At 45.4% G+C, this 12,508-nt stretch overlaps 1 protein-coding gene across 1 annotated transcript in view; it reads left to right on the top strand.

Annotated features, from left to right (window-relative positions):
* Positions 1 to 12,475, top strand: part of CARMIL2 (capping protein regulator and myosin 1 linker 2) — a 96,980-nt gene extending 84,505 nt beyond the window's left edge. Inside the window, exons 35-40 of the mRNA XM_032231128.1 lie at positions 1,774 to 1,810; positions 3,839 to 3,910; positions 5,243 to 5,608; positions 7,727 to 7,834; positions 9,477 to 9,572; positions 10,358 to 12,475. Of these exons, the coding sequence (XP_032087019.1) occupies positions 1,774 to 1,810; positions 3,839 to 3,910; positions 5,243 to 5,608; positions 7,727 to 7,834; positions 9,477 to 9,572; positions 10,358 to 10,518 (840 nt within the window). The 3' untranslated portion in view covers positions 10,519 to 12,475. The remainder of the gene's footprint in view (positions 1 to 1,773; positions 1,811 to 3,838; positions 3,911 to 5,242; positions 5,609 to 7,726; positions 7,835 to 9,476; positions 9,573 to 10,357) is intronic.
* The last annotated feature ends 33 nt before the right edge of the window (positions 12,476 to 12,508 follow it).

The raw sequence follows: 12,508 nt of genomic DNA, 5'->3' as shown, positions 1-12,508 counted from the left end.
AATAATAGGAATAGAAATAATAGGAATAGGAATAGAATATAGAATAGAATAGAAATAGAAATAATAGGAATAGAAATAATAGGAATAGGAATAGAATATAGAATAGAAACAGAAATAACAGGAATAGAAGAGAAGAGAAGAGAAGAGAAGATGAAAGGCACCTTAGAGGTCTTCTAATCCAACTCCCTGTTCAGGCAGGAAACCCTTAGAGTTCTGGGTGGACCTATTCTCAGTTCATTGTAGAAGTCATGCCAGGTGCCCCTGTGCTATAACTATAAGGATGTCACTTATGACATGACATTCTCATATAAATGACATGTCGGTTTTGTAATTCATATCATTTGTGCAATAATGTCATAACGCACCTAACCTCACTTTCTCATCCCACTCATGGATGGCAATGACAATAGCAGAAGAGTTAAGGTTATGCTAGAATAGAATAGAACTTTATTGACACATTGAATGTACACTAATCAGCATACATTAAAATGAAATTGCGTTGCATACAGCTCTCAAAGGGTCACCCATCTCCAATACACACTGCATAAACATGGCAAAATAAATAAATACAAAATTATGCATATACCAGGGGTGAAATGCTACTGGCTTGGACCGGTTTGCCCAAACCAGTAGTAAAAAATGCTACCAGTTCAGGCAAACTGGTGTTTCCAACAATCAGCTGGGCGATGATCAGCTGTGATACACGATTTATATTAGCTAGAATCGTTGGATTTCCTGCTTTCTAGCTAATCTGAATTGCCTGGCACAGCAGATCCCCCCCACCTCCTCGCTCTTCTACTTACCTTTGCAGACTCGGAAGGCTCCAAAATGTTCCTTTTTTTAGTGCTGCGTGAGCGCTCCTCAGGCGCGCATGCGTTCGAAGTGCACACTCAGTAGCACGCTCATCAAACCGGTAGCAGACTTCAGAGGATTACAGCCCTGGCATATACCTACATATCAGTGGAGGGTTTCAAAAAATTTTGGAACCTACTCTGTGGGTGTGGCCTCCTTTGTGGGAGTGGCTTGCCGGCCATGTGACCTGGTGGGAGTGGCTTGCCGGCCATGTGTTCTCTCTCTCTCTCTCTCTCTCTCTCTTTCCTTCCTTTTGTCACTCTTTCCCTTTTTTCTTTTTTTCTTTCATTTCTCTCTCACTCTTTTTCTTTCTTTCTTTTTTCTTTATTTATTTCTTCCTTTCTTTCTCTTTCTCTGTGTGTGTGTGTCAGTCTGTCTGTCTCTGTGTGTGTGTGTGGCAGTGGTGGTTTTCAAAAAATTTTGGAACCTCTTCTGTAGGTGTGGTCTGCTTTCTGGGTCCACTGGTGGAACCTCTTCTAACTGATTCGGTAGATTTGACGAACCGGTTCTACCGAATGGGTGCGAACTGGTAGGAACCCACCTCTGCTACATATATGCAACACAGAGAAACAACACAGTCTGGTTTGAATGTAAACCTGTACATGGTCAGAGAAACGAAACTTGTGAGTTTACCAAACGGACGGATGGCATAGGGAGTAAAGCTGTTCCAGGATCTGGTCGTCCTGCTAGAAATACTTCTATAAAGAAACTGATTTAAGTGCCACACTTATATCTTTTCGACGTGGTCCAATTAAAGTATAGTTTTTGCTTTTCTTCCTCTGAGGGCTTCTTCACTTCAGGCCCAGTTGTGGGGGCTTCGTTGCCCCTGTTTTGGATAGAGCTTATTTTACAAGTAAAACGTTTACTAGAAACTATGCCCCCCCACCTTGAGTGCTTGTATTATTTTGCATTCTTTTACAGAGCAAAGATGGGGAAATCAAAAAGGCCGGTTCTGACGGTGAGTAATGATCAATGCTCTTTTCCCCCTCTCTTTACTACCTAGAGCAGCAGTCACCAACTGGTTAAAATTTGGGTAGTCTGCAGAAAAAATATTCACATTTTTTTATATTGCACTAATTCAGGGGTCCCCAAACTACGGCCCCTGGGATGGATACTTGCAATGAATGTTTGTGTTGCTGCAGAGAGTCTCCCCCTCTGGGGTCTTTTTGTGTGGGTCGGAGGGAGTATGAATTTCCAACTTGGGGTCTGCTTCAGCCTCCTGGTGGGGGGCTTTGGGCGAAGGCTGGAAGGAAGCGCCACTGGTGGCAAAGTGCCGGAGGGCCTTGTTCCAATGGGACTGGAACTGGCTGACCATCTCAGCCTGCTGAGCCTCCAGGCGCCGGTACCTGGCCTTTCACTCCCACAGGTCTTCCCTCTGCTTGGAAAGCCTATGCTCGTAGTCCTCAGGTGCTTCTGCTGAGCCTCCTTCTTGATCAGATCCGATTTGAACTGAGCCAGCTGTTTTGCCATCTCTTTCTCATGGGGGCTGCTTAGCTCCAGCAACTGCTTCCTGTTGGGGCCTTAAGAAGCCTGGGCAGGGAAGCAAGGAGTGGGGAGTAGAGGCTGGCAAGGCGCCCTCAACGTGAGTGACATCGAGTTGGCCACGCCCACCCATTCACATGACCACCTAGTCACGCCCACCCAGCCGGTCATTAGGCAGGTCATATTAGTGATCCGCGAGATTTAAAAGTATAGATTTAGTGGTCCCTAAGATCCAAAAGGTTGGGGACTCTGACCTAGAGTTCAAGCTTTATTGGAAGCTTAAACAGCTGCTACCCAGTGAAAGAGTCCTTGATGTGCCTTTTTGGGTTGAAACGGGCAACCACAATAACACGAGATCCACTTATGAACTTTCTAGCAAGAAAAGCCTGCCTTCTCTAAGTTTTTAAGCTGCAATGGACCCAAATTACAGGGCCAGTGTAACTTTTGAGCGGTCGTTAAACAAAACGGTTGTAAATCAAGGACTGTCAGTATCTCATTAAAGCCACATCCCAGGACAGATTTTATTATTAGGCATGCCACGTGAATCCAGATCTTAAGCAGTGCTGGGATGCAGATGGGCTGTGGTTTGTGGGTAAGACAATATCATGAGCTTGTAGGAATCTACCCAAGGGATCAGTTGAAACCCATATACTGCACTCTTCCGCACTATGAATAAGAATCATAGGATGGTATTTATTTTTAATCTCATTCATTCCCAGCATTTCCCCCATTGTTATAGAAATCAAGTCAAGGAGCTTCTTAGCACTTATTCACCCTTAGCACTGATGATGTTACCTAGTTAGGGTAATGAAACATCTGCAAGAAAATAAGCAAACACAGAGAGCACCAAGGGCCCTTCAAATTCACCGCTGTTTAGACCCAAACTGGTTTAATCTTTAATAAGATAGCCATGCCACATCCAAGCATACCTTCACATACAGACTAACTAAGGTTTAGTCATGCCAGTTTTCTGTCCTCGGAATCCTCGCTTGTGTTCTCAAATGACCCAAGTGCTGCGCAGGCTAACTTTAAAATCCCCTTTGGCGAACAGCTGTGTGTAGACCAGGGGTGTCAGATTCAGGGCCCGGGGGGCTACAGGATGCTCAGATCTGGCCTGCAAGGCCATCCTGGAAACAGCGAAGGACCGGCCCGCGATGCCTCTGCCAGCGAAAACAGAGCTCAGAGTGGGGGGGAGCATGCCAGTTTTTGCTGGCAGAGCGCTGCAGGAGGCTGTCCCAGCCTAAAACGGAGCCACCACAAGTGCCCCAGAGACGAGTGATATTGAGATGGCCACACACACCTAGACACACACAACACCCCCCTCCCCCAGGTCCAACACAACTCTGATGCAGCCTTCAATGAAATTGAGTTTGACACCCCTGATGTAGTTGATGTAGACAACTACTAGTTTGATCAGCCTTCAGATAGATTTCCAAAGACGCTCTTCTCTTTTGCTTGATTCATCCTACTCCCTGAAATATGACTGTTGGATTTTTGTTTTTAGGGGATATCGTAGATTGTTCTGCAGAATCTCCTCCATGCTCTTTGAAATCACGAACACACTCCTTATCCACAGGTGAGCTTGGGAGATGCAGACCATCTCATTTCCTTGGTACCTAATTTTTTTCATTCTCTCTTCTTTGCGAAGCCTGTGGGTTCAGTTGCTTGCTAATGAACCTTTCCCTGCAAACCCACAGTCCCAAAATAGATGCGAGCCATTTAGGCAGACTGGTCAATGTATATGCCAATTTTAATGAAGCAATTTAATTAAAAATTTGTTCCCACCAAACCTACTGCCCTCCCTGAACGATTAGCATTTGACATTTGAGCTTAGACAAATATGCAAAACCCAGAAATCAAGGATTGGACCAGTGGATGGGGGAAGAGTGTTATAATTTTTAAGTGTTATGCTTGGGGCTTGATGGATATTGTGGTTTAATGGGGAGATAAATAACCACATGTGCAGCAACCATCCCCAAACTGATTCCTTTGCCTATTTTGATTGGAGCTTCAGAGATGTTAAAAAGCTGAAACACATCATGACTACAGCACCAGTGGATGTAGAGCCATCCTAGTATCTTGGGTCATCTTGGTCACCACCATACAAAAACAGGTGTTAAAACTCTGCAAAGAGTGCAAAGAAGAGCCACAAGGATTATTAGGGGGCTGGAGGCTAAAACATATGAAGAACAGTTGCAGGAATTGGGTAGATCTGGTTCAGCGGTTAGCAACTGTGGCTCTGGAGCTGCATGTGGCTCTTTCATCCCTCTGCTGCGGCTCCCTCTCGGCTCCACAATTGATAGGGCTTTTGGTTAGGACAGGTAGAGGAAAAAAGACGCCACGCTAGGAGGAGACTCTATGGTGGGGGAACTGGACTTCCAGTCGGTTTCAGAATTGAATCGGGGGAGGGGGGGTTCTGGTTAGGACCTTTGTGGCTCTTTGCGTGTTTAAGATTGCCGACCTCTGGTCTAGTTTAATGAAAAAAACGAACTGGGTAGAAATGACAGCAGTGTTCCAATATCTGTGGGGCTGCCACAAAGAAGAGTGGGGGTCAACTTATTTTCCAAGGCACCTGAGGGTAGGACAAGAAACAATGGATGGAAACTCATCAAGGAGAGGAGCAACCTAGAAATAAGGAGAAATTTCCTGACAGTGAGAATGATTAAGCAGTGGAACAGCTTGCCTCCAGGAGTTGTGGGAGCTCCATCCCTGGAGGTTTTCAAGAAGAGATTGGACAACCATTTGTCTGATGTGGTGTAGGGTCTCTTCCTTGAGCAGTGGATTGATCTAGAAGACCGCCAAGGTTCCTTCCATCTGTTATTTTGGTAGGGCAACTCAAGCTGATGCAGGTGGTGAAGTGGGAACGTTGATTCGGGCTTGTTGTTTTTTAATGAGCTTGAGAACACAGGCCCTTCTCTTGCAGATCCTTCCGTCCGCACGGGATCTGCGGATCCCATTGGCCGAGCAGGTACGGAGCCAAGCGGCGGCTCCCTTGAGGGCCGACTTTCGTGGAAGGTTCTCGGGAAGCAGCTGAACGCCGAGTTTAAGGGCAAGTGTTCAGAATTCAGCCCTTCGCCAAGAAGAGGTTTTGTCAATCAGGACCCGGTCGGAGCCCGGGAGCCAAAAGGGAGAGAGAGCTGGAGCAGCAGTTTGCCCAGAACTGGGAGAAGCACGGCTGCCCCTCTTCCCCTCAGGAGGACCAGCAATGCGGGCGAAGGACGGGCATCTGTTGAACTGCAGAATTCCTTTGCTCACTTGAACACGGTTGCTGGAGGTAGGTGAAACGGAGGCTGCGTATTTTCAACTTACCACGGCTTGTTTAGCGACCGAACCTACGACACCCCCTCTCCCCCCAAAAATATGGGTGATCCTCAACTTATGACCACAATAGAGCCCAAAATTTCTCTTGCTAAAGGTGAGATGTTTGTTAAGTGAGCTTCCCCCCCCCGCCATTTTGAGACCTTCGTTGCCGCTGTTGTTGAGTGCATCACTGCAGTCGATACATTTAGTAACAAGGTTGTTGAGCGAATCTGGCAAATTTTCATCCAAAGGTCGCTGCAACCGTCATAAATATGAGTCAGTTGCCAAGCTTCACATGATCATGGGGCTGCTACAAAGATCACTAAGTGTAAAAAATGGTCATAAGTCACTTTTTTCAGTGCCATTGTAACTTTGAACGGTCACTAAATGGACTGTTGTAAATCAAGGACTACTTGTATTTGCAACCTGGCTTTGAAGTTCCAGCATCTACTTCCCCAAACCATGGTCATTGGGACTGCATTTTGAATGTTTGGCAACCAGCATGCCTTTATGGCTATTTGCAGCAGTGTGTATATTTCTGTGTGTGTGTGTTGACTCAACATACAACCATTTATTTAGTGACTGTTTGAGGTTGCAAAGGCACTTACAACCTGTCATGGCCCGTATGACTCTCACAAAATCCTCATGGTCATATGACCAAAACGGGAGTGTTTGGCAATTGGCATGTATGTATGAGAGATTGAGATTGAGATTTGTTTTATTTATATGCCGCCCTATTCCCAACGGGACTCAGGGCGGCGAACAACTCAAGCGGGAAAGGGAACACAAAAATACAAGACAAGCATTTAAAAAATAGCCAACAGCCACACAAATCGAGAGGTGAGGGGAACTCATCAACCCCAGGCCTGCCGACACAGCCAGGTTTTAACGGCTTTTCAGAAGGCCTGGAGAGAGGTGAGGGTCCGAATCCCTGCGGGGAGTTCGTTCCAAAGGGCCGGAGCTGCCACAGAGAAGGCCCTCCCCCGGGTTGTAGCCAGATGGCATTGGCTAGTAGACGGAACCCGGAGGAGGCCTAATCTGTGCGATCTAATGGGTCTTTGGGAGGTAATTGGCAGCAGGCAGTCTCTCAAGTACCCAGGTCCAATACCATGAAGGGCTTTATAAGTAATGACTAGCACCTTGAAGCGTATCCGGAGACCAATTGGAAGCCAGTGCAGCTCGCGGAGGATAGGTGTAACGTGGTTGTATTGAGGTACACCCACAATTGCTCGCGCGGCTGCATTCTGGATGAGTTGAAGTCTCCGAATGCTCTTCAAGGGCTGCCCCATGTAGAGAGTTTGACCATTGCAGTGTGTCCCAGAGTGATGGCATCACTCTGTGGCTTTTGTGGCTTTGTGACGAAGTCTGTGGGGAAGCCAGTTTCACTTCACAACAACTTCAGCCCGTTCCTAACTTAACAACTGCAGCCATTCACTTAGCCACTGTGGCAAGAAAGAGTATAAAACGGGGCAAAACTCACTCAGCCGCTGTCTTGCTGAGTTGTGATCGTTAAGTCAGGGACGGATATTTAAGTACAAATAGGCGTGACTCACTTAACTGCCTGGCAGATGGGAAATTGCGCTCCCAATTGTGTTAAGTCAGGAACTTCCTTTATATCTCAATTTGCTGGATACCTTTATTTTTTTTGCAAAAGTAAAGGTAAAGGTTCCCCTCGCACATCTGTGCTAGTTGTTCCCGACTCTAGGGGGTGGTGCTCACCTCCATTTCGAAGCCGAAGAGTCAGCGTTGTCGAAAGACGTCTCTGTGGCCATGTGGCCGGCGTGACTAAACGCTGAAGGCGCACGGAACGCTGTTACCTTCCCACCAAAAGTGGCCCCTATTTTTCTACATACATTTTTACATGCTTTCAAACTGCTAGGTTGGGAGAAGCTGGTGCAAGTAACGGGAGCTCACTCCGTTACGCGGTGCTAGGGATTCAAACCGCCGACCTTTCTGATTGACAAGCTCAGCATCTTAGCCACTGAGCCACCATGTCCGTTTTGCAAATGAAGCCCCCCCAAAATTATTTACCTGCAACGGATTGATGCTTGCCTGCACCACCGTTATGATTTTGTTTGCTTCCGCTTTTCAGACAATCAGTTCAAACCCAAGCCTCGTCTAAAGCCAGCGGTCAACCGAAGGGCCATGTCTGTTCATGAAGAGCAGCTCAGGGAGCAGGCTTGTGCGGCCGAGCTTCATCGTAAGTAAAGACTGACAAAGAAGTTCTTGAAAGACTTCTAAAAAGCGAGGGGAGGGTGAATGTTGATTCAAAAGAAAACCTGGGATAGAATTCCCTTTCCAAGTCAATGTTTTCCTGTCATTTCAGATGTTGTTAATGTTTAAGAAGAAATGTCTATATTGCCTGAAATGGCTTCCTTGCAATCATGCAAAGGGGAGGGGAGGGGCAATATGGAAATTTACGATGTTTAATCAGAAGTGGGGGGGGCGGGAACAGTGCAGAGCCATAGTGTGGTATCTGTTAGAGCAGAGGTCGGCAACCTTAAACACTCAAAGAGCCACAAAGGTCCTAACTGGAAGCCCCCTAGTCAATCCTGAAGCCGATTGGAAGTCCAGTTCCCCCACCATAGTCTCCTCCTAGCACGGCATCCTTTTTCCTGTACCTGTCGAAAACCCTATCAATTGTGAAGTCAACCGGTGACAGGGAGCCGCAGTAGAGGAATGAAAGAGCCACATGCAGCTCCAGAGCTGAAGATTGATGACCCCTGTTTTTAGAGGAAAGATTTCTATTGGGCCACTTCAATTTGCCATTCTTATTATGGGTTATTGCAGGGCTGTCAAACTCGCGCTCCGCGGGCTGGATGCGTCATGCGCTGGCCACACCCATGCCCGGTTTAGCGAACGGAGGAAGTCATGATACATCACATGACACTGCCATGATGGCACATGTTGGACACTTTGTATTGTTATTGTATCACAGAATATAAATTGGCAGAGCAATTCATTTTCACCTTTGCCCTTTGTGCATTTTAGGCTGAAGGATGGACAGGTGAAGGGAAGAGAAAGTACAATTACCTGTTGATAATAGATGAGCAGACAATAATAGGAACCTGAAATACAGATAGTCCTTGACTTATGACCACAGTGGATAGCAGAATTTCCATTGCTAAGCAAAGGTTAAGTGAGTCACGCCCCCTTTTATGAGTTTTGCCATGGTTGTTAAGCGAGCCATGGCAGTTGTTCAGTTAATCATGGAGTCCTTAAGCAAATCCAACTTAAAGATGTTAACTTTTCACTTCTACCATGTTTTCCCGAAAATAAGACAGGGTTTTATATTATTTTTTTTGCTCCAAAAGACGCATTAGGGCTTATTTTCTGGTTAGGTCTTATTTTGGGGGAAATACGGTACTAATTGCACCTGTCTAGCTGATGACCTTAACTGGGGCTTATTTTTGCGGTAGGCCTTATATTACGAGCACCCTGAAAAATCATGCTAGGGTTTATTTTCCCGTTGGGTCTTATTTTGGGGAAAACATCATTTACCCATGATAAATAGCTGGAAACAAAGACATAGGTTTTGTAGTGCATGTTTATTTTCATTCAGGTATAGACCTAGAAAAGTGCAGGAATTCAAAGTAATATAACTGTATCCTAAAGCATACAGGCTCTGGCCTGCAGCTGCTGCTATAGCCTCAAAGCAGGAGCAGGTAAAAGTGAGGTGTCTTGCCCTCTCCCCCTCCCCCCCAGTTCTGATGAAGCATGGTTTACATCACTGTCTGCCGTACATCCTGAATAAAACACAGCAAAACTGCCGGTCATACTTTTGTTCTGGATTGCAAGGTGTCCTTTCTGGATTTAGTTCACATGGCCTGTATTCCTTACAGATGCAAAAATCCCTCTTTGTTTGCAACGCTCCCCTATTCTGAAATGGAAGACTAAACCCAAGTTGCTGTTGGAGACTGCACCCTCGGATTCTCTAGGTAAGAGAAAGAGAAGTACCCCAACTTTACTCTTCCTAGATATAAACTCATCTTCTGAATTGTAAACATCTCTCGCATTCATTCCAAAGTTTTAGGACAGGACTACATTGATCATTGTTAATAGCAATAGCGCTTAGATTTGTATACCTCTTCACAGTGCTTTTACAGCCCTCTCTAAGCGGTTTACAGAGTCAGCCTCTTGCCCCCAACAATCTCATTTTACCAACCTCGGAAGGATGGAAGGCTGAGCCAACCTTGAGCCGTGAGAATTTAACTGCTGGCAGTCGGCAGAGTTAGCCTGCAATACTGCATTCTAACCACTGCTCATCATAGATGGATGGATGGATGGATGGGCAACAGCATTAGCAATTAGACTTATATACAGCTTCACAGCGCTTTTACAGCCCTAAGCGGTTTACATAGCCTCTTGCCCCCAACAATCTGGGTCCTCATGTCACCCACCTTGGAAGGATGGAAGGCTGTGTCAACCTTGAGCCTGATGAGATTTGAACTACCAAACTGCTGGCAGCTGGCAGTCAGTAGAAGTAGCCTGCAGTACTGCACTCTAACCATTGCACCACTACGGCTCATAATCAAAGCAGGGGTAGAATCTCCTAGAACTTATGATGGTCAGCCAACCTCCATTTAGTTGTTTGAAGAGCATTAAAACATCCTTTGCAAGAGGTTCTCTCAATTCTGATTTCTTGGGGTCCCCTTGCTTCTGGGAATTGGGCTGTTGTCAATCAATCCAGTTGTGTTGACCATTTGCGGGGACTTTTTTCTAGGCCCTCCCCCACAAGAACAGAATGTGGTGGACTCCGACTCAAGAGAAGAAACAGAAGAGCTGCCCCAAGCTATAGAACAAACTCTAAAGAATGCACAAAATACAGCGTTAGACCAAAGAACTGCTGTGCCCCTCTCCAAGTCTCCAATACACGAGCATTGAATGATTCTGCATGATGGCTGCTCTATTGAAGGAGGACAGAGTGAAGGCTTACGGTTTGAAGCAACAGCCAGCGGCGAGGGTGCAAGTTCTTTGGTACAAGGATGAACAAGGGACCGGCCCTCCCATAGCTCCTTGGCTGGAAGAACTGGGATTTCCAGTGATGGATAGTGGCATCTAATCCCCTGCACGTCTTTCTGGATCGCCCCGTTTCATCTTTCATCCTTGTACACGCTCATCAAAGTGCCCAGTATTCTTAACGGTTTGTGTGAGAAAAGCCAAAATCTCAAGTCTGCAGGAGACGGGTCTTTTCCAGCAGAAGTTGTACAGTTGGTACCAGATGTGACAAATTTGATAGTGCCAGAAACAGAGAACCACCAGCAGGCGGGATGGGGGTTGTTTTACATACACTAAACTTGCTTGCCTTGCATTGTATGTTTTGGAAGTTTGAGACTAGGCTAGTGTGTGGTTTGTAGGGGGGAGTTAAAAGCAGGCACTCAGTTAAACCAGGTACATGTCTCTCATAGCAAACTTACTCCGCTGCTATCCTACACCATATTTGTCCTTAAGGTCTTATTTCCTTCTGTCCACATCCTTTTGCAGTCTAGGAACAATACTGTCATGCCAAAACCAATATTTGCTGGCACCAACAAGAAGTTTGGTGTGAACAAGATATGAGGCGCAGTGTGCATCGTAGCAGCTTTCAGCCAGGTTAACCCAAAGCAGGTGGCAGCTCCTCCTGTCCACGATTAAATCTGCGAATTTGCAGTCATTCCCATCTCGTTTATTCTGGTGTGATTAGGCCTCCCCTCTCGGCTCCGTTAACATTGCTCCAAGATTCAGAAGTGCTTTGCTGTGGCAGAGAAGATGGGAGGAATGGAGAAGACTTTTCATCGATCGTGGCATCACACCAAGCTTGGTGTTTCTGTTCAAACTCATTGTGAAGATGCTTAACCCGTAGCCTTGTCTCACGAATCAGGATCTGCGGCCTTCTCCTTAAAGCAAACACCTTACCCTAAATCCATTGGCTTTCAAGGAGGCTCTAGGAAATAGTTAGTTTTTACAATATGAATCGCTTAACTTGTTACAAGCTCCTTACATCCGAAGCACTAGCACATAGACGAAAGGGTAAGTACATATTTCTCCACACTGATAGCCTGCAACTAAACACTGTGTTAAATATAGATACATACTCTGAAAAGAAAAATTGCAGCTTTTTCGTAGAGCATTTGGTACTTTCACCACTAGCCTTTTTTTCAGACACTGGAAGGAAAAAATATGTGGTGCTCAGCTAATGTGAGTTATATTCTCCAGAGGACTGGAAAGGTTATCTAACTTTCAGTTGAGACGTTTCCGGCCATTGGGGAAAGTTCAGAATCCCATCATCTGAAGGCATTCTTTGAGGAAGACTGAAAAAAAGCTTTTGCTTCCGGCTATCGGTGAATTTGGATGGACAGAAGAAGGAAGACTTATGAACCACACCACAGTTAAGATAAATGAAGGATATATGCAGATGTAGAGTTCTCACAACAGTGTCTACTAGCGCAACGCCACATACACACGAACCTGTTTCCACACAGATAACATTTTGGCATAATGGTTTCAATTACCAATCATCCTCAACCACAAGAGACGCTCAGTGGGAGTTGAGCTCCTTGTAACTGTACTTGGGTATCTGCCATCTAGTACCAGGTGATTATTGCATGCATCTTTTAAAAAATATTCTAGCACAAACAGCCAACTTATTTACATTAAGGTCCTTATTTTAAAGCAAAGAATCACAGAATTTTATTTTAACTTTCAAACTATGTTTGAGTGACTGTGCTCGAATTTGGAAAATTGGCACACAAGGTATATTTTTTATCGAGAGCTGTGCTGTTGTATTTTTCCTAATTTGTTTTAATTTTCAAAACATTTTATCAAGCATGTAAGCTATATGAAGTATTTTGTAATTAAATGAAAGGAGGAAATGACAAAAATGATTAAAAATAAC

This window comes from Thamnophis elegans, chromosome 14 (genome assembly GCF_009769535.1).
Source record: "Thamnophis elegans isolate rThaEle1 chromosome 14, rThaEle1.pri, whole genome shotgun sequence".
Lineage (NCBI taxonomy): Eukaryota > Metazoa > Chordata > Lepidosauria > Squamata > Colubridae > Thamnophis > Thamnophis elegans.
Note: the sequence above shows the minus strand (reverse complement) of the source record. Positions and strands in the feature narration are given on the sequence as shown.